Source organism: Lethenteron reissneri, chromosome 21, assembly GCF_015708825.2.
Source record: "Lethenteron reissneri isolate LAM-NWPU_2019-01 chromosome 21, ASM1570882v1, whole genome shotgun sequence".
Classification (NCBI taxonomy): Eukaryota; Metazoa; Chordata; class Hyperoartia; order Petromyzontiformes; family Petromyzontidae; genus Lethenteron; species Lethenteron reissneri.
Genome location: NC_083799.1, coordinates 10,792,035 through 10,814,716, shown reverse-complemented (window position 1 = coordinate 10,814,716; position 22,682 = coordinate 10,792,035). Strand labels below are relative to the sequence as shown.

At 40.2% G+C, this 22,682-nt stretch overlaps 1 protein-coding gene across 1 annotated transcript in view; it reads right to left on the bottom strand.

Moving 5' to 3' along the window:
* LOC133345225 (transcriptional regulatory protein AlgP-like) overlaps positions 1–22,300 on the bottom strand; it is a 61,729-nt gene extending 39,429 nt beyond the window's left edge. The window contains exon 1 of the mRNA XM_061555803.1: positions 22,164–22,300. Coding sequence (XP_061411787.1) covers positions 22,164–22,230 — 67 coding nt within the window. The 5' untranslated portion in view covers positions 22,231–22,300. The remainder of the gene's footprint in view (positions 1–22,163) is intronic.
* Between the last annotated feature and the right edge of the window lie 382 nt (positions 22,301–22,682).

Genomic DNA, 22,682 nt, shown 5'->3' with positions numbered 1-22,682 from the left:
TACTTAAGGAGATCGTTTATATTGGAATTTCTCTGAGGTGTGATTTGCAGGCCACGTAGAAAGTCAAGTTTGGAGGACCATGCACGAGTTGCGAGTCCAATAGTCTCTTTAGCATCAATCAGGACGTCTTAACAGCAGGAGAGAAATGGCTCTTTATAGCCGATCCAGCAGAGTAAACATTTTACATGCTGGGGGAAAAGCTAATCAAGCAGTGGGAGAAGCAACCTAATCTCCAAAGGTGTTGTGTTAGGCCTCGTAAGTTATAGTAAATTGTTGTTTATCATTAATTTCAAAGCTATCAAATAGCGTTAGGCTACATAGACTGGCTGAGTGGGCAAGTGGTTTATCAAATATTGTTACTTTTATATATTAAAATGTGATTGTTATATATTTTTAGAAAAGCTAGCCTGGCTGAGGTAAAGCTTGTGAGAGAAATTCGTTGAAGTACATACTTTTCACATTTTTCTCAGCGTCAAAAGTCTCCATAATATTTGCAAGTATAGCTTTTTGCATGAAGATGTACTGAGTAAATGAACCATCCTCAATAGAGTAATATAAATCCATGCAAGCTGAATGTATCTTAAAGGAATGATGTCCATTTGTATTTAAAATAAAGTAGCATGGGAAGGAAGTGGCGTGGGAAGGAACCCACATCACCTTCAGGGTCATAGGTCACGGCCTCAGATCATCGTATTGTGTCAAGGGTTTCAAATGTACAGTACAAACCATAACTCCGTGTGAAGAAACAACAGTAGAATGCATACTACAGTATTTATATATTGCTGCATCATTTATGGTTTGAACAGCGGCACCAGAAAGAACCGAGAGAGGGTCCTAATTATGGACGAAGCTTATGGCTCAGATGCTGCCGCGGTGCATTGGTCAGCTCGCTGGATTCGCAAACAAGCAGTCGCCAGTTCATATTCGATCTCCCGGCATGGCAGTTTAAAGAATGGGGAAAGTTTATCGAATTCCGCCAGCCTCTTGTGTGGTATAAATGGGTTGTCACCACAGTTAGCCGATCAGAATCTTTAGTTATTCTGGAAAAATCCTATGAGCTATGAAGCTCGTTGTCACAAACGTCAAATAAGGGCAGGTTAGAAAGTTACACCAACAATAAAAAAATAGGAGTGCAAAGTATAGAAAAGGTAAGGAAATCACTATAAATAAATATACTAAAATAAAATTTTACCGGGTAAAGCTCACTGAGCTATGAGTTCATTTTCATCAGCGACCTGGCCACACATGATAGTTCAACGAAGTGGCTTATCACGTGGAAATATATAGCAGCCAAATACTCTAAAAGCATGTTTAGATTTATTTATAGCAGCTGATGAGCACGGTCCTGCTGGTGGAAATGTGTGAGTACTCAAAAATCTTTCTGAAATATCTGACCAGTGTGGAAGAGTAGGCCAAATATATCATCCGCAAGGGGTTCTCTTGAGCTCCCTCGAGTGGATAACCTTCTGCTGGCGGTAGTGTGAGTGCATAATTTCAGGGCTGCTCCTTTACCTGTAGCTCAGCTGGTCATTGCAGTATTTAGCTTCACTGTTTTTCCTTCACCCTTGTGTATTAGACACTTTATTTACCAAAATGACAGTCGTTTTTGAAACATTTGTACCATCAGAAGAAATAAATCACCCTACCAGTCCGCATGTGCAAGTATCCAAACAGACACCACTGGAAGAGATATATGTAAAGGTATAAAGACACATGCTGTGTAACAAGGTAAAGGTCAGTACCAGGGCTTAATGTAACATGGAATATTTCCAGGGCACAGTTTCTAGATAGCTCCAGCTGATATCAAGCGGTAAGCACCAGGGATTGAAACAAAATGAAACTTAGAATGAGCGCAAATATCGATGGTACCCAGCTCAGAAGGGAAATTAGTTGTAGATAGATACATCAACATAGACAGGTAAATAAGATGAGCCTTAGTTTGCGGCTCTTTTGCAAGCATTAGAGTGAGTCTCCATATTACATTCAACATAGGAGTGGTAATCCATTCAGATGGTGCTCAGCGAGTGGTGTAAATTCCCCATGAATATGACGGCTCACAATTAAGCCGTACTTTTGTTGCTATGAATTGAGCACATAGTCGAATGACTGGAAGTCTTATGCTCGACTAAATGAGCAATTTCCTGCCCTTATTGAGATCAGATATTGTGCCTTTGATAAGCTTATAAATAGAAAAGAGGTTTAACTTTTAACCCACCTCTCAATGAGTGATTGTCATTGAAAAGACTCGGGTGTTTAATGTGGTCAATTGTGAAACTACATTGGAAACAAAGCAAGTGTCTCAGCCACCCACTCAGTATCAACAAAAGTATTGCAAATTATTCAATTCAGGTTGCATTTGCCTGCACGAAGCCCTCCTTGTTGGAACATGTTATTTTTGTACTTTAAAATTCTTGTGAAATTTCATGGTTTAATTCCGCACCCCCCCCCCCCCCCCTGCCACCAAAGACTCCATTTGTCTCCCACATGTTTTTTTCCCCCACATGTTTCTTCAGTTCTACAACTCTTGACGTAAGTAGTGACTGTGAGGCACGTTATACATTTAGAAAAAAAGCCAATGAAATGAGCATTGTGGAAAAAAAATTCACACAATATTTTACCTCTGCGAAAGGTCCATTGCCCCAAATGTTTCCTATTTCCATTTTTCATTTTAAGACCACAGTGTCATTGATGAATGTGATTAGTTGTTATTTGTGCTTGTGCACATTACTAACAGTGCTGCATCACCGAATAATTAGTTCAATCTCGAGTCCCTATGGTTAAAATGAGCCCTTACTTGAATTTGTACAATGAAAATTGCTTAAATAAGTGTTGTGAATGACAGATTGACTAACAGACATAAATTACGTTTTAACAATGTAGATAATTCGTATCATTAAAATCCGGGTGAAGGATAACGACAAACCTAATTCAGTGATTCTCTTTAGATTATGGTTATCACGATTCTGACTGACAAAAGTCCTTGATCTGCAATCTGAAAAAGAAGTCACCATGAAACTGTGATTTAACAACATCCCGTGCAGCTCATGAAGCTGTCCCCCCCCTTCACGTGTGACGGCACAAAACAGAGCGAAAAATGAAGGATGAGCTCACAGGGGCTCAAAACAAAAACAGAGGGCAATGTCATTATCAATGTAATCCGTTTTTTTTATTGACCTGGTGAGGAGAGCATAACTGCACAAGCAAGAGGAAAGTATAATGTTGCTGATTTAATAACAAAATTATACACCAATCGAGTAAATGTTGCTCTGCATTTGTGGAGAATCGCGATTCAATTAATAACTTTGTGCAACATGAATTAAATTGCAATCCTGAATCGTGATGATTCAACACATCGCTGGTGGGATTCAGTCAATGGTTACAATAATTACATGCCTAACGCACAACATGCATGAGAAGACGAGGCAACGGTAATGCAGCGGTTTGTGCACCGCCCGATGAACCCGTCGATTTGATTCGTCGATTTGAGTTTGATTCCTGACCATGGCTAACATCAACGGCCACTGATATCTGAACCAATCCTGAGCGTGCCCTTCACCAGCCCGCACTGACCATCGTGGTAAAGTATGGTCCAACAACACCCATGAACAACACAGCGTGGGGAGGTCTTCATCCAACAGATTGACAAAGGGCTGACAATTATCATGGTGATATATGGTCCCTGGGGATACCCTTACAGGCAACTTTACTTCTACAAATTTTTAAAACCTTTGATACAATACCATACACACCAGGGTTTGGTTTCTGCATCTCCACATTGGCTTTCTAGACCGATGTTATCCAGCAGGACCTGTTTCAACAAACAGATTCTGCACCGAACTGTTATCATCTTCTGGGTCTCATTAGCGGAGTCAGGCTGAAGTCAAAACTGGCCCAAAGTTGATTGTTTAAACAAATGCTACTGGCTATTGGTGTACAAAGCCAATAGGTCTTTAATGTGCACGTGGAAACACGGAACAAGAGGTCTGGTTATACAAGTTATTACCCAGGATGCTAGACGGCAACACAGAATAAAATTGATGAACAAAAATAAGAATAGGCTTGACCTTTTGCACATTTGATAATTGGTAAAGGAAATTAAATACAGTGAGTCTCTGGGTAGCAGAAGGCCCGACTTATGGAAATCCGACATTACGAAAATGCTCCGATAAATCATGTAAAAAAATGCAATTTTCGGAAATGTTTGCGTTAGTTACATAAGCGTAAGTAGTGGAGCTCGGTGAGGTTGCAGATGAATACTACGAAGCAAGGCATAAGGCGGGCAGCATCCTTCCCCAAGGCAGTAATTGATAGCTGCTCTGCATTACCTAATTGTTTGATTTCTGTGCTTAGAACTATATTTCACCCTCTGTTTCTATTGCTAGTTTTCTTCATTTTAAGTTTATTTATTGTATGTACTTTATTTAACACAATTATACTTTGATTGCTTTTGGTCTCAGTCAACAGCGATCAAAGAAATCTAGGCCTGGCCTAATGCACGGTAAACAAACATTCGAAAGTGACTGCTTTTTGTTAACAATTAATATTAAAATGATTTATGGTATTCATAAACAATTGGATAGAGTATATATTCCATTAGTTTAACTGTGGGTAGTGTTAGGGTAGATATTTAATGAAATGTAAGAATCATAGGAAGTGCAGAGCGTATGTACAACGGTACGCTACAGGTAATGATAGAAAACGCACGGCAGAGCGATACAGTACGGAGAGATAACAAACTAGTAATCGAGTAGGGGAGGCACAACTATTTCTGGCTATGGGATTTTATCGTTGATTTTGGGGGGAAATTGTTCAGTTTATGATATATGGAAAATTCGGGTTACAAATCATCGTTCTCGGAAACCTAACCCTTCCCGGGGACTGCCTGTAAGACAGCTAAACGATACTGGGGGTGACTGGTGGCAAAACAGTCATTGCACTGCACTGTAAAGCCTGAGTTATTTTCCAGGCTATGGCTTCCATCAGGGTGGCCTTCATCCAGCAGAGGATTGAGAAAGAGCTGTACATTATTAAACTATGGACAGGTATGAGGCCTGGAGTTTTGAGGACCCTGTCTGAGACTTTCTGAGCTGAGCAATAGTCCACTCAGCTATCTCTTAATATGGCCTGAATTTTCACGTTTGGCATTTGGAATTCCAAATATAACAAAATGAGTAATTAACAAACTAAATTCTATAATAGTAATTGGCACAGTAACAGAGAAATTCACAATTATGCTGAGCATAGAATAGCACAGTTGGTTACGTACGGTGCAAATAAGTTCAGCATACATACAAGGCTGTTATATTATTTATCCAGTAGGCCTCAGGTCAATATTATGCGCCTGTCATTACATTTCTTTGCATCTGTAGAAAATAAAAAATGCCTTGCGGCTAATGAACACAGCAGCATCGGATCTAGTTAACCTTTCTCTGCCCTCGACAGAGTGAGCAATACTTTATATTAATAACAACATTTGTACCAATGCTGTGCGTTTTTTGAGACAGGCGTAAATAATCCAAAATGGCGGTACGATGCTCGCTGTATTGCTAATTGCACCTTGGGGCATGAGCGAATGTATTACTTTACATAGAGAATGGGATGCAAGGGGCGCACTGATGGCAGGGGCAGGGGGTAGCTACTTAAGGAGATCGTTTATATTGGAATTTCTCTGAGGTGTGATTTGCAGGCCACGTAGAAAGTCAAGTTTGGAGGACCATGCACGAGTTGCGAGTCCAATAGTCTCTTTAGCATCAATCAGGACGTCTTAACAGCAGGAGAGAAATGGCTCTTTATAGCCGATCCAGCAGAGTAAACATTTTACATGCTGGGGGAAAAGCTAATCAAGCAGTGGGAGAAGCAACCTAATCTCCAAAGGTGTTGTGTTAGGCCTCGTAAGTTATAGTAAATTGTTGTTTATCATTAATTTCAAAGCTATCAAATAGCGTTAGGCTACATAGACTGGCTGAGTGGGCAAGTGGTTTATCAAATATTGTTACTTTTATATATTAAAATGTGATTGTTATATATTTTTAGAAAAGCTAGCCTGGCTGAGGTAAAGCTTGTGAGAGAAATTCGTTGAAGTACATACTTTTCACATTTTTCTCAGCGTCAAAAGTCTCCATAATATTTGCAAGTATAGCTTTTTGCATGAAGATGTACTGAGTAAATGAACCATCCTCAATAGAGTAATATAAATCCATGCAAGCTGAATGTATCTTAAAGGAATGATGTCCATTTGTATTTAAAATAAAGTAGCATGGGAAGGAAGTGGCGTGGGAAGGAACCCACATCACCTTCAGGGTCATAGGTCACGGCCTCAGATCATCGTATTGTGTCAAGGGTTTCAAATGTACAGTACAAACCATAACTCCGTGTGAAGAAACAACAGTAGAATGCATACTACAGTATTTATATATTGCTGCATCATTTATGGTTTGAACAGCGGCACCAGAAAGAACCGAGAGAGGGTCCTAATTATGGACGAAGCTTATGGCTCAGATGCTGCCGCGGTGCATTGGTCAGCTCGCTGGATTCGCAAACAAGCAGTCGCCAGTTCATATTCGATCTCCCGGCATGGCAGTTTAAAGAATGGGGAAAGTTTATCGAATTCCGCCAGCCTCTTGTGTGGTATAAATGGGTTGTCACCACAGTTAGCCGATCAGAATCTTTAGTTATTCTGGAAAAATCCTATGAGCTATGAAGCTCGTTGTCACAAACGTCAAATAAGGGCAGGTTAGAAAGTTACACCAACAATAAAAAAAATAGGAGTGCAAAGTATAGAAAAGGTAAGGAAATCACTATAAATAAATATACTAAAATAAAATTTTACCGGGTAAAGCTCACTGAGCTATGAGTTCATTTTCATCAGCGACCTGGCCACACATGATAGTTCAACGAAGTGGCTTATCACGTGGAAATATATAGCAGCCAAATACTCTAAAAGCATGTTTAGATTTATTTATAGCAGCTGATGAGCACGGTCCTGCTGGTGGAAATGTGTGAGTACTCAAAAATCTTTCTGAAATATCTGACCAGTGTGGAAGAGTAGGCCAAATATATCATCCGCAAGGGGTTCTCTTGAGCTCCCTCGAGTGGATAACCTTCTGCTGGCGGTAGTGTGAGTGCATAATTTCAGGGCTGCTCCTTTACCTGTAGCTCAGCTGGTCATTGCAGTATTTAGCTTCACTGTTTTTCCTTCACCCTTGTGTATTAGACACTTTATTTACCAAAATGACAGTCGTTTTTGAAACATTTGTACCATCAGAAGAAATAAATCACCCTACCAGTCCGCATGTGCAAGTATCCAAACAGACACCACTGGAAGAGATATATGTAAAGGTATAAAGACACATGCTGTGTAACAAGGTAAAGGTCAGTACCAGGGCTTAATGTAACATGGAATATTTCCAGGGCACAGTTTCTAGATAGCTCCAGCTGATATCAAGCGGTAAGCACCAGGGATTGAAACAAAATGAAACTTAGAATGAGCGCAAATATCGATGGTACCCAGCTCAGAAGGGAAATTAGTTGTAGATAGATACATCAACATAGACAGGTAAATAAGATGAGCCTTAGTTTGCGGCTCTTTTGCAAGCATTAGAGTGAGTCTCCATATTACATTCAACATAGGAGTGGTAATCCATTCAGATGGTGCTCAGCGAGTGGTGTAAATTCCCCATGAATATGACGGCTCACAATTAAGCCGTACTTTTGTTGCTATGAATTGAGCACATAGTCGAATGACTGGAAGTCTTATGCTCGACTAAATGAGCAATTTCCTGCCCTTATTGAGATCAGATATTGTGCCTTTGATAAGCTTATAAATAGAAAAGAGGTTTAACTTTTAACCCACCTCTCAATGAGTGATTGTCATTGAAAAGACTCGGGTGTTTAATGTGGTCAATTGTGAAACTACATTGGAAACAAAGCAAGTGTCTCAGCCACCCACTCAGTATCAACAAAAGTATTGCAAATTATTCAATTCAGGTTGCATTTGCCTGCACGAAGCCCTCCTTGTTGGAACATGTTATTTTTGTACTTTAAAATTCTTGTGAAATTTCATGGTTTAATTCCGCACCCCCCCCCCCCCCCTGCCACCAAAGACTCCATTTGTCTCCCACATGTTTTTTTCCCCCACATGTTTCTTCAGTTCTACAACTCTTGACGTAAGTAGTGACTGTGAGGCACGTTATACATTTAGAAAAAAAGCCAATGAAATGAGCATTGTGGAAAAAAAATTCACACAATATTTTACCTCTGCGAAAGGTCCATTGCCCCAAATGTTTCCTATTTCCATTTTTCATTTTAAGACCACAGTGTCATTGATGAATGTGATTAGTTGTTATTTGTGCTTGTGCACATTACTAACAGTGCTGCATCACCGAATAATTAGTTCAATCTCGAGTCCCTATGGTTAAAATGAGCCCTTACTTGAATTTGTACAATGAAAATTGCTTAAATAAGTGTTGTGAATGACAGATTGACTAACAGACATAAATTACGTTTTAACAATGTAGATAATTCGTATCATTAAAATCCGGGTGAAGGATAACGACAAACCTAATTCAGTGATTCTCTTTAGATTATGGTTATCACGATTCTGACTGACAAAAGTCCTTGATCTGCAATCTGAAAAAGAAGTCACCATGAAACTGTGATTTAACAACATCCCGTGCAGCTCATGAAGCTGTCCCCCCCCTTCACGTGTGACGGCACAAAACAGAGCGAAAAATGAAGGATGAGCTCACAGGGGCTCAAAACAAAAACAGAGGGCAATGTCATTATCAATGTAATCCGTTTTTTTTATTGACCTGGTGAGGAGAGCATAACTGCACAAGCAAGAGGAAAGTATAATGTTGCTGATTTAATAACAAAATTATACACCAATCGAGTAAATGTTGCTCTGCATTTGTGGAGAATCGCGATTCAATTAATAACTTTGTGCAACATGAATTAAATTGCAATCCTGAATCGTGATGATTCAACACATCGCTGGTGGGATTCAGTCAATGGTTACAATAATTACATGCCTAACGCACAACATGCATGAGAAGACGAGGCAACGGTAATGCAGCGGTTTGTGCACCGCCCGATGAACCCGTCGATTTGATTCGTCGATTTGAGTTTGATTCCTGACCATGGCTAACATCAACGGCCACTGATATCTGAACCAATCCTGAGCGTGCCCTTCACCAGCCCGCACTGACCATCGTGGTAAAGTATGGTCCAACAACACCCATGAACAACACAGCGTGGGGAGGTCTTCATCCAACAGATTGACAAAGGGCTGACAATTATCATGGTGATATATGGTCCCTGGGGATACCCTTACAGGCAACTTTACTTCTACAAATTTTTAAAACCTTTGATACAATACCATACACACCAGGGTTTGGTTTCTGCATCTCCACATTGGCTTTCTAGACCGATGTTATCCAGCAGGACCTGTTTCAACAAACAGATTCTGCACCGAACTGTTATCATCTTCTGGGTCTCATTAGCGGAGTCAGGCTGAAGTCAAAACTGGCCCAAAGTTGATTGTTTAAACAAATGCTACTGGCTATTGGTGTACAAAGCCAATAGGTCTTTAATGTGCACGTGGAAACACGGAACAAGAGGTCTGGTTATACAAGTTATTACCCAGGATGCTAGACGGCAACACAGAATAAAATTGATGAACAAAAATAAGAATAGGCTTGACCCTGTCTGGAACTAAAAAAGGTGTTAAGATGTTAAAACACCAAATAGATACCTTTTTGCAAGGCATCAAGTTTGCATTAACCACACATACATGTGGCAAAACATGGTTGTTTTCAAATTGCGATGGATCGAGAGTATATTCTTAGGTTTTTTCGGTAAAGTCACGTAGGTAAAAATAAAAATAAATAATAAAAAGAATAAAGAGTATGAATCCTTGCAGTCACGAAAGCTTCAAAGCTAGAATGGATCGAGAGTCTCTGTAAATGACATGCGTGTAACCTGCAAAGACAAAGCCACTTTGGAGCCCTGCACCCTATCTCAGGACGTGAGAGCAGAAAATCACCGCAGGCAGTACGTTGCACACAGAGCGCGCTGGGCGCTTTGAGCCGTGTGTGCCTTCAAATGGCAAGGCGTAGCCTGGAAGATTTTGCATATTTTTCCCAGCTGATTGATTTGAAATATGCCCACGTTTGATTTATTATTACGATTCAAGGGCTCTACTCACGTCAGACTCTGCCTAATTCACATTAACAACGGCAGTGTAATATACCCATGCTGTATATGTAAAAAAAAATCTAAAATTGCCACTTTGAATTAAATATTGATAAGTACGTGCTGCATGGAGAAAATTATAGATATTAGTCAAGAACCATCGATGCATCAATTAGGCCCTCATGATACATGCATCGTATCATGCATGCAATACCTAAATATGAAATGTGCATGCAAATTATATGTAAATAATACGCTAATATTGCATTGTATGCTAATTGAGTGAACATAACGGGATGGGTGCGATACAAAAACAAGAAACAACACGAATGAAATGGTAAAAAAATGTTATATACCCACTGTATGTGTCCGACAGCTGCCACTGCATGAAATTTAGCGTGTCGGTGTGAGACATTCAAGAGTGAGTGTGTGCGTTCGCGCGCAGTAGTAGTATGCGATCAAATCTCTGCGACGAAGTGAGCCGTGCAAGCTCGTGTGAGCAACTGTGCTCATGGAGGCCAGTGAAAGAGGTGACCGAGATCTCAGTGAGTGTTGATGGTGGCATTCAAAGCTGATGCCACATGGACCCATGATGATTAATAATGCCTACTCACGACTTATCCAAAACCCTCCTATGCCTCAGATGCCTTCCCCACGTCCCTTCAGGACCAGGTATACGCCATAATGTAATAATGTAATTGCCAGCGAAACGTCACAGTACTGAAATAGTACATTATGTGGATTTACTCTCCAACACACAACCTTACTGGTTGTGTGTTGGAGATACTCTCCAACACACAACCTTACTGGCTGTGTCGGGTGGTGGCGGGTCAACGACACACTCATACTCACGTGACCTAACCCAAGAAAAAAAACCTGTATCATGAATAATATTGGTCACGAAAGCCTACGTGTCAGAATGGTTCAAATGGCTGCAGCTAAATAGCAATGGGAATTTAAATTCGGCTTTTCGTCACTCCTGACGCTGCCTCTACATTCTACGGATACGATTCTAGTACTGGTAGGAACCACCTGGTTCCACCAGCCCACAGGGGATTATTCTGTCCGTTCGTCCGTCGTGCATCCAAAAATGGGAGGGGTGGGGCTGGGTGGAGAGGGGAGGGTGGGGAAGGGCTGGGTGGGGAGGGGAGGGTGGGGAGGGGCTGGGTGGCTTGTGCCCACCCTCACAGTCGGTCATATTTGCGGAATACACCACGCCGCCGTTGACCCTGGCCATTGACTGAGCAACCCAACGTTCATACCAGCTCCCTCCGCAGGAATGTGTTTTTTTAATCTGGAAGAATCACAAAATTATAATGTAATCGGAAAGATGACAATGTTCTGTCCTGTTGAAGGATCAATGGAGTGTATCGGGAAACAAAGGGAATGGCCAAGCAACCTGACAACTAAGGTTAAAATGCAAAAACATACAGTACGGGATATTTTAACAAGGGAGAGAGCTCAAAGTAGGAACATTCCACATTTCTGTCCTCGTACGACGTATCGTGGGGTGATGCCGTGGTATATGGTTAGCATGCTGGACTTGGATCAATGGGTTCTTTTTAATCTCCCCGGTGCCGCAGTTGAAACAACGGTTCAAGTTGCCTAAAGTCACCCACCCCTGTCTACCTAAAAGTATAAATGGGTACGTCACTGCACGTCGATTGGCACGTTGCATGTGGCAGGGTAATGTTTGGGTACATCCACCGATTTCAAAGACGTCTGGTCAGTTTGGAAGAGTAGGTCCAATACCCTCTCGAGAGGGTATTTGACCTCGTCTTTCACACTGTTGTGAATGACAGACTGACTAACGGACGTAAATCCATTTTAACAATGTAGTTAATTCGTATAATTCAAATACGGGTGAAGGATAACGATAAACCCAATTCAGTGATTTATATTTAGACTATGGTCATCACTGTGCCGACTGATAAAAAAAGTCCTCTAATCTGCAATCTGAAAAACAAGTCACCATAAAACTGTGATTTAACAACATCCCATGCAGCTAATGAAGTCATTTTTTCCCCCGCAGGGAAAACTCGTGTGTGAGGGCACATGAGTTTGAGCGAACATTTCAGGGCTTCATCTTTACCCTTAACAGCATTACCCTATGGCCTCATAGGGTAATGCTGTACTAGTATTCGTTATATGAGACCGCCCGACCATAGATCTCAAGTAAATAATATTGTAATAAGTATAACCCGTAAAAACAAAGTTTTTCACTATAAATCCTTTATATGCGTGGCAGCGAACTTAATATAAAGGATTTAAAAATATATTCGCCTGTGGAAGACGCGGGGATCGATCCCGCGACCTTTGGTATGGGAAGCGAGGGCGCTACCAACTGCGCTACTCCGCCACGGCCTGTGGAGGGGTTACGCTCTGGGCTCTTATACTGTGACGTTCAGCCAAAGCCAAGAATGAGTTCTTTTGAATATATGTAAAATATTTTTTTTTGCCTAAACAGTGTGAAATTTTGGGAATTTTTTTTCACGAACATTAATTGTCTGGCACAACGAGTCTGTGTGCAAAATGTCAGCTCGATTGGAATCACGGGAAGTGGGTTATAAAACGACCGAAAGATTTGCACGGTCGTAAGCAAGCACGCAAGCAAGCAAGCGAACTTAATATAAAGGATTTAAAAATGTGCAATCACCTAATTTCAGTAAAGTTGACAAAAACGTGACTTAAAGCTTTTCGTGACTGCAGGCATTTGATATTAACGTGTTGCATCCGAGTTATGTAGTCTCAGTTCTATGTTCTGTGGAAAGTTAGAGAAATTAGAGAAAAAGTTCACTATAATCGGGCATGAGCAATTGCTGCAATGATGGACATGCAATATTCTGGTGTGAGTATGATCTCTCCATACATTTTTTTACTTCTGTGAAAATGTGCTCACGTAATTTCCGCTAAATATTCAAGGGCACTCCCGCTCATTTCATCCATAAGCTGCGCATAGCAGGGCACTTTATCTCACCGGTGCCTGTATCCTGGACAGAGAATCGGTGATGCCAGAAATGCAAAGAGAAGCTGATGCAAAGTCGTGCAATAATGAGTGAACTTTGACTGCATGCAGCGCCGCTATAATTATCAACTCTCTGGGGGGGCCCTGCTACTAACTCCTGGAAACTTCCAGGACGTCTCTCTGTCTCTGCATTAGGGAGAGTGAGAGAATGGGTTTGTAATTCTCCCCGATTGCTACGGGTCACCCTCCCATCATGAAGCCCTCCGAGCCCACACTCTGCACATGAGTTTAACACGTAGGCTTTCGCGACCAGTATTATTAATAATAAAAGTTTTTGGGTTAGATCGTGTAAGTATAAATGTGTCGCACCCACCCCCCCCCCCGACACAGCCAATCAGGAAGAAATGTGTCACGTTAACAAAACGCTAATTAATTACTCTTCAGCCCACCTGTGTGTTTGAAGAGTGAATCCACAACATTTACAATTTGAGTACGACGTTTTGCTGGAAATTACATCCAGCATCTTCGGGTGATTTGCCAGAATAGTGAAGCCATCCACCTGCTTCCGGTCTTAAATAGTGCAGGACGACGTCATCATTGCACATGATATAGCACTCGTCACTAAAATGTTAGAGGAGGAACATCGGTGAAGTTGAGTGTATGACAAAAATATAAGTACCCCCAATAACTAGATGATAAATAGTTACTTATACCCACATTCTTCTCTACACATAAGAGTTTGCATAATTATGGCTATTGCAGTTTTTCATCACAACCCTGAAATGACTCACAATTATACTTTTGGCATTACAAGGAATGTGATAAAAACATGTCATGTATATTACAGTACAGTAATTTTAGATGGTAATAGGGTTTTCCCCTTTTTTATGGCAACAAAACAGGTGTTAAGATGTTAAAACACCAAACTGAAACCTTTTACACGGAATCATGTCTGCATTAACCACGGTGTTAGACCAGAGGATGCCAAAAGGCGTGTACGTTTGAGACGAGGCTCAAAAGAAATCTGTCTCTAGTGTGGACCAATCAGTTTCAAGGACCATGCATATATTATCAGAGTATGTTTTTGTTTGCATTCTGACCACAAGCATTGTGGTTAATGCAGACATGATTCCTTGTAAAAGGTTCCAGTTTGGTGTTTTAACATCTTAACACCTGTTTTGTTGCCAGAAAAAATGGGAAAACCTACTATCATAGTTTGGAACTGGCAAAGGAGATCCCATGAAGTAATTATAGAAATTAATAAAACAGATACAGTACAGTATTATGAATGAAAGTAGAATATTTTATATTATGGTTCATATATGATGATGACGTGATGAAGACATTTTGTATACAAGAGTACTTGAAAAGCTATCATTTTTACATATTTTTTAATGAAAAAAGTACAAATTATAACCTGATGACGGATGCTTGTGTTGCGCCCAAAACGTCGTGATTTATTTCATTTTATACCTACGTGACTTTACCGAAAGAACCAAAGAGTATGGATTCCTGCAGTCACGAAAGCTTCAAATCAAGATACAAATTATAGTCCAACAATTAAACTAATCAATTGGTGAAGCCGTTGCGTTGGTAGCGGTGCACAAGCACACATTTTTAAACAAGCACAAATTTTTCAATCATTAGATTAGACTAACAGTCTTAATTTTGGAGCTTTCGTGACTGCAGGAATTATTCTAAGTTTTTTTCGGTAAAGTCACGAAAAAACCAAAGAATAGACTAACAGTGCAGTATAACTTAAAAAAATGTTTAGCCGTAGTAATCCTGCGCTAAAATTCGGTTTTGAGGGTTCGCAGCATATCAGCTGAAGAAACATTCAAGTTGAAAGATGATCTGTAACTTAAATAAAATGAAACCATCATCCCCACAGCTGCCGTGATGACTAAGAGCCAAACTGGGTGATGAAGGAACCACGCTGGCTCCTCAGCAACACTGGCTTTGAATGACATCTCAGGAGAACATTTACACAGACATTGCCTCACGTTGGCTGCCCATAAAGGGGTTTGAGTTCATTGGGTGTGACAGTTTGAAGCCAGAAGAAGTCACAGGAAATGCAGCACAAATCCCTACACAAATACCAGTTCTGGCAACTCAGCAACACTTAGGAAATGCAAGATCATCAACGACTTAAGAGGCTGCGTGACGATGTCAGGTGAGTTACTGGTGCCGCACGCCTAAAACGACTAAAAGCTTTTTGATTTAAAGCTTTCGTGACTGCAGGGATTCATCTTCTGGGTTCTTTCGGTAAAGTCACGTAGAATGGAAATAATAAAATAATAAAAATAAAACATAATAAAATAATTCTCACGACGTTTCGGCCACAACGCAAGCAGCCGTCCTCAGGTGCAGAGCAGGTCTGTCGAGTAGACAGAGTCTGAAAATAAAACATAATAAAATAATTCTCACGACGTTTCGGCCACAATGCAAGCAGCCGTCCGAAACGTCGTGAGAATTATTTTATTATGTTTTATTTGTATTATTGTATTATTTCCATTCTACGTGACTTTACCGAAAGAACCAAGAAGATAAAAGTTTTTTGTTAGTTTACCAGGTTAGGCTCACTGAGCTACGTAGCGCTTCTTTTTGGTCGGAAGAGAGCCCACAACTTCCTGCATACCAGGCGAGGTAGTTAACGTGGGCACCTGGCACGGATGGAGCAGAGGGAAATAGCAGAAGACATTAGTCGCTGCAGCACATGACTTCATCTCACTGAATGTGAAAGCCTGAACGTCTTTTAGAATGACGGAGCTGGCAGCAACTGCTAGGATTCACGAGAGAAATAACATTGCTGGTGCTTTGACCCTGCTGACTTACGCTAAGCTTGGTTTTACAGCAAGGAGATGACCCTAATATGTGAAGGTGTAGTGTTTAATTTTTGCCAATCATAAATACATATTAAAATAAGTACAAATGTTACAGCAATATCTCAACGCACTACTGGATGTGTTGATCATTGGGTTGTTTGACCTTACTTGACCACTCTGGTCAGTGCGAGTAGAACAAGTTCATGTGTCACTCAGCAATGATGTTAGCCTTCGCCAGAAATCGAACTCAGGTCACTGAGATAATATTTGACAATATGCTAACCACCGGACCAATAATGTCCCCTGCAATTGCATATATAAGTGAAAAAAAACACAAATAAAACAAATTTTGATTTAAAGCTTTTGTGACTGCAGGGATTCATATTCTTGGTTCTTTCGGTAAAGTCACGTAGAAGGGAAATAACAAAGTTATAAAAATATAGTTTAATATTTTATTATTTCCCTTCTATATTTTCATTATAAAATAATATTTATTATTATAAATAATAAAAATATTGGTTGATATTTTTATGCTTTTATTATTTCCCTTCTACGTGACTTTACCGAAAGAACCAAAAATACAAATAAAACAATAAACATTTCATTTTAAATACTGTTTCAAGAAAGGGATGTGTTCTCGTAACAATCTGGGAAGGCTAAAACAAAAGTCAGAGAGTGCAAGGCACTGCCGCAATACGGTAAGCAGTGATAAACAAATCAAAGTGTCGCTGAAGTGCTTGCAAGTGAATCGTGACGAGCACCAGAACGAAAACGCACATTTACCCAGCCAATGTGAGGGAATGTTCTCAAACCATCTGTTATTGAACAAGACCAGCAGGCAGAAAAAAGTGTCAGTGCACTATTAATCTGCCCATCCCATGTATATTAATCCAAAGACCGTGTCATCGTGACATTAGGTTATTCAGGCACTCTACTTATTTTGTAAACAAACACATTGAATAATTTATGTTATTTATTAGAAAGTATTGTACTTCATCTTAGCCTAGGGTGCTGCAAACTCCCACTATCGTGTCACACCAATATTCATCGACATTTGTATCAAGATTCTACCTCTAAATGCGACGAAGACACAGTAATCATGCACTTTGTATGCTGTGATAATGCACTTTGTATGCTGGTGAATTCTATATTGCTACGTTCATATTAAATAATATTGTTCTAAATTTTAAGCCCTCCGTACATATCTTCTTTTTAAACCGTCTGATTTTTTTTTTGTAAACAGATGGATTTCAGAATTCTTGAGGGCATAATCACAGGTGTAAAATTTGTAATGTTAAGGATGGGAATCAAAATGATTATATTCAACACAGGTGGAGCATAACATGAAACTATGATATAATGAGAGCGCAATCGTGGAGTGTGAATGGAAGAGTCTGATACTGCGCTCGGCTGTCCTTTAAACAATTATGAGAGCGTGCCACTAACCAAAAATATCCTGCCAAACATTCGTACAATGTGCAAAGGCAAAGTAATAATAACGCATGATTTATATAACGCTATTCCATCACGCGATAACAACGAGGACGTGAAGCTCTGCAACATAACGCTGAATTGGCAAGCACTTGAATTGCCAAAGGAAACGACGTCACCTTTTTCCGGTGTCAATTTCAATTGTACTTGCAATTCACACTCGACTTATACCGTGGAAGTGGCACACTATAAGAGTATGTTGCTGCCATGACAGTTGAATGTCAATTCTCACCTACACGGTGAAAATAGAATGTCTTCTTGGTTCTTTCGGTAAAGTCACGTAGAAGGGAAGTAATAAAATAATAAAAATAAAACAATAAAATAATTCTCACGACGTTTCAGCCACAACGCAAGCAGCCGTCCTCAGGTGAAGACTAGGTCTGACAGACCTGGTCTTCTTATTTTATTATGCTTTATTTTTATTATTTTATTACTTCCCTTCTACGTGACTTTACCGAAAGAACCAAGAAGATGAATCCCGGCAGTCACAAAAGCTTTAAATCGAAAAAAAAATTGAATGTGTTAAAAAATTTCATGATAATTTTGCACGTATGATACGGGTTACTGTGAAACGAGAATGCAGCTCATTAAATGAACTGCACGTTTGCTTACCTCGGACACTAAATAATAAAATGTCTAAAGATACCCGGCGCAGTTCGCGGGCTGGGAAGTCAAAAAGGCTGCAGTCATTCATTATAATGCACACAGATGTAATGCCAGCTAATTTAGTTGTGAAATATGAGAGTCGATCTACAATTGCCAGGTTCATGAACACAAAGTAGAGTTACAAAACAATGAAACGGAAAGATGTTAACTGGATCGGCAGAGGACTGTTGTGGTTAAAGCTTACAGATAACTAAAACTCGATGTTATACAGCGCCATTCGTACGAGGTCTCACACGTACAAATATAGATATACAGTATCTGAGCATACTAACAGCCAAGCAAAGAAACCACATTTGCAAACAAATATTTTTTGGCTATGTGCCTATGTTACCATTGGTGGATGTCGTGTGCAAGTCCTGCATATTGGAATATGTGATCAAGTGCTATAAATAAAAGCCCTACAAATTGTTTTCCTTCTAAAGCACTATATTTCCCGCACCTCTGATTAGCACGATTGGGTACGCACGGTGCAAAATAAGTTCTAGATACATATTTGGATAAACTGCTTAAAAAAATAATTCGCTGCCCATGGATTGCAGCGCATTCAAAAAGACATCCATCGAGTAGATAGTGAAACAAAATCATCGTGTGTATAGGTTCTATGTGGCTTGGGGAAGCGTTCAGCCAGCAGTGGAATGATCATGGATGATGGTAATCCACTGCTAGATGAAGGCATCCTCATGCCACTGGAGATGTGAGAGTTTGTTGACAAAACAATACGTGGTTGGGGGGAAGCAGGATTTGTTCTGATATCACACGCCACTGATGTTGGCCATGGCTGGGAATTAAACTCAAGTCGTCGGGTAAATGGCGTAGTACACCAACCTCTGTGCCACCAATTCCGATTATCACGGTTGGTTACGTGCAGTGCGAAATAAGTTGAAAATACATGCATGTGTGCACTTCCAACAATGCGTGTCAAAAAATGTTTCGTGTACGTGAGAATTGTTACATCACAAATATCGCGACGGATGGCAGCAGCCTGAGAAGGTCTCCATTCAGCTCTGGATAGACCATGGTTAATAATCATGATCCATTTTTGTTACATATATGAAGGACGGACGATTTGGTGCAAGAAGGAAGCAATAAGAGTCATATGTGCGGCTTCAAACACATTTTCCTTTATCCCTATGAAATAAACTGAACAGTGACCGTAGACTTTTCCAAGTTACATTTAATGCAATTGAATTAAGCAAAGATTAATTTACAACACAAAAATCCTGCCATTTTAATGGCATGAGAGGTAACGAGTAACAAAAGCTGAATGTTTAAATAGACAGCTTTCATAATGGAGATGTTGAAATAAAGACAAGGTCGAGTATACAGTGTCTGCATCTGACAAGGGGTAATGAGACCAAAATGGTTGTGATTTCATGCTTTGCGGAATATATAAATGGGTCAATATTACAGAGAGGATAATGATGCCGATCAAGTGTTAGATATATGTGCGTTATAAAGTACCAGTGCAACTAAATTACAACAAATGTGAAGGGGATTATGATTTTAATACCATGCGTATGAAGATAACACCTTATTCTTTTGACCAAATTGTGCATTTTAATGGTATATCCATCGCTATTCATATTATACACAATGGGCCATTAACCAAAAGACACAGAGTCCACGGTTTGTGCAAAAGGTCTTAGTTATATATTTTCATCATACATATTTTAATGAGGTTGTATTGTGTAGGCCACTATATACGTGTGTGTGTGTGTGTGTGCATGATAGTGGAGCGGTTAGCATACTGTGCTTCGAACCCAGTGACCCGAGCTCGATTCTCGCTCACAGCCAACGTCAGTGATGATTATCTGAACCGGTCCTGGGCCTCCTCTAGGTCGAATCAGTCTAAAATGAGTACCTGGTGTGGTGTGTAAATATCGCCACTAGGGAGACAAAGGCGGCCAGGCGTGGTGCTGGCCACCCACCCCCTCATGTGCCGTGCTGACCTTCAATGGTACTCGCTAACAGGACTTTCCCCAAAAGTCTGTTAAGGTTATACGGGCTTATTTTTTGTCTTTTTTTTGAATTATATTATATCACAGTAATGTGTATTTGTAAACAATACTGTACTGTGCTTTCTATCCCCATTTGATTATAATGTACCTGACAAAGGTCACGCGAATATATAGCAATCAAGCACAAGGCACTGAATTAACAAGTGGCCCATTCACTAATTAACGTGATCATTGACCAATAGCTCAATAAATTGGTCCGCCAGTGTGGTGAATTTTGGTTAAACAACCCGCACGAGTGATGGGGTTTGGGGAGGTCTTCATCGAGCAGGGGTCTGAAAAAGTGCTTGTAAGTTATTGCTACATTATTGCGATTGACCAACATACATTGTATTTATACTGTCATCTCAAACTGCCCAAGCATGCCAAACTTCAATTCATGTTAAACCATTTACGATCTCGGTGGTGGAGGAAAGATGATGTTGATGCAAGGAGGAGACAATAATAGTGACACGTGCAGATCTGAATCGTGTGGTTACGTGATATTAATCGTGAGATTTCCAAAAATCTGTGAAATTACATTCAGTTTGAGAAATTAACGAATCAATGCGAAGTTTAATTGCCCAGTTATCAACGTAAAATCAACAACGGGTTTAGAATAAAAACGTGGCTTCAATTGGAAAAATGTATTAATATTCGTGCAACACAGAAGATAAAAACCGTACATCCAAATGTACTGTCACTCAAATACACGCAAGTGAATTGTTTGAAAGGGAAAACACTGGGGGGCCTTTTCGGCCACATGCGCACGGTGGGTGACAAAGGGCCCTGTTTGAAGTGGTGGATTAGCATGCACACAGCCTCATGTTTACATTCACGATCCATATTTTTATGTAATTTATGTCTCCGCGGCAAGGCGATGCATAGCGACTCACATTCACAAGCCTTTATGCCAGCCCAGACCTCAAACAAAAAAACATGCCTCGAACTATCCCTGTGGTTATAAAATAAAATATTTGTGACATTATACAGAACCGTAACGTGCATACATCACAAAGAGCAAACTAATTGTATGGGATTCGATGTCGATTTTTTATAATTTAATTAACGTAAAATCATTACAGTATCTGCTTGAGCTCTCTGCTGGGGAACGTATACATTTAGATCGATATTTAATGAAGCCATTATGGTCATACATACAGTACACTGTATGTCTGACTTTGCACAATAACAAATTAAATATATTTATGCGCAGGCAATTTAGTTACGTAAAAGAATGAGCCTGAAGGCACCAAATGTCAACAACAATTTAAACAACTAGGTGGCATCTGTGAACTTTCTCATGCGCAGCAAGAATTAACATTTTCTACTGTAAAAAATAATAATTAAACATTATCCATTCACTCAATGCATACGTGACATGCCCACATAGCAAAAACATGTGTTTTATGTTGCATAATTACAGACACTACATTGTATAACTGTTACTACATTTTGACATCTTTCGTAGTAATTTCGTTCATTTATCAGTGAGCTGCAGTTCAGATATGAATACACTTAGTATTATCTGGCAACTACATTATTTATTACCATTTTTTGGACAAATTAAACAGTGTGTACTGAATTCCAAAACAGCCTTTCCAAGATTTGACGTATCCACGTTTTACAAATAATTGTGTATGGCATTTAATCTGCCATACTATTTTAGAAAATATATAAATCCAACGAAAGATTATTTTCACAAGATAATCCTAAATCCATCTGCTCACACACATCAACAGACATTGCACATTTTACATTATACACACCACAGACATCTCCACACACACAGTGCTGTATACAGTGACAATTAACCTCATCATTATTTACATTTTATATACCAGATTCCATTAAATTCAGTTAGTATGGACAATTTCAATTTAATTCGGTTTTAAAAAATTACTCATTGCTCAGTCATTTTAATCATTACGCTGTAACCATAATACAAATAACACAGTAAGCTTTCCATCAACAGAAAATATAAACTATAAAAAAACGTGCACAACACGCGAGATAAACACTAAAAAATACCTGCATTGCAAACACTGCAATCGTTAACGACTGATGGAATGTGCGCGCAGCCTACCTGCATCGCCATTCTGTCTACAAGCACTCTGAAGCTCACTTGCTAACTGCTGCTATTCCGTTTCGCTCCGACTCAAGGTCACTTCGACTGCTCCCCGCCCGCCCGCGTGCGCGCGCGCGCAAGAGAGAGAACCGTGGATCCTCCTCCTTTGCAGCACCTGATCCGCGTGCTGCGCAAACGCATCGGCACCCCCCCACCACACCCCCACCCCACTTGCCAGCAACCCGCTCAGTACCGCAGGGCTGTCGCCATGGATACCCCATCGCCATGGCTGCGAGGCTACCATGGTGACAAGGCAGATGGGGAGCAGAGTCCTGGGGGTGGTGGTGGGGGGGGGGCTCACGCCTGCTTGGCTTAGCTGTAGCGGTCCATTTATTCACCCCATTTCCTTTTCATTTCGTGAGGGCGGACTGATGCAGATAGCCACGTACACAAGCAATTGAAGACTTCAATTCAGATGACGT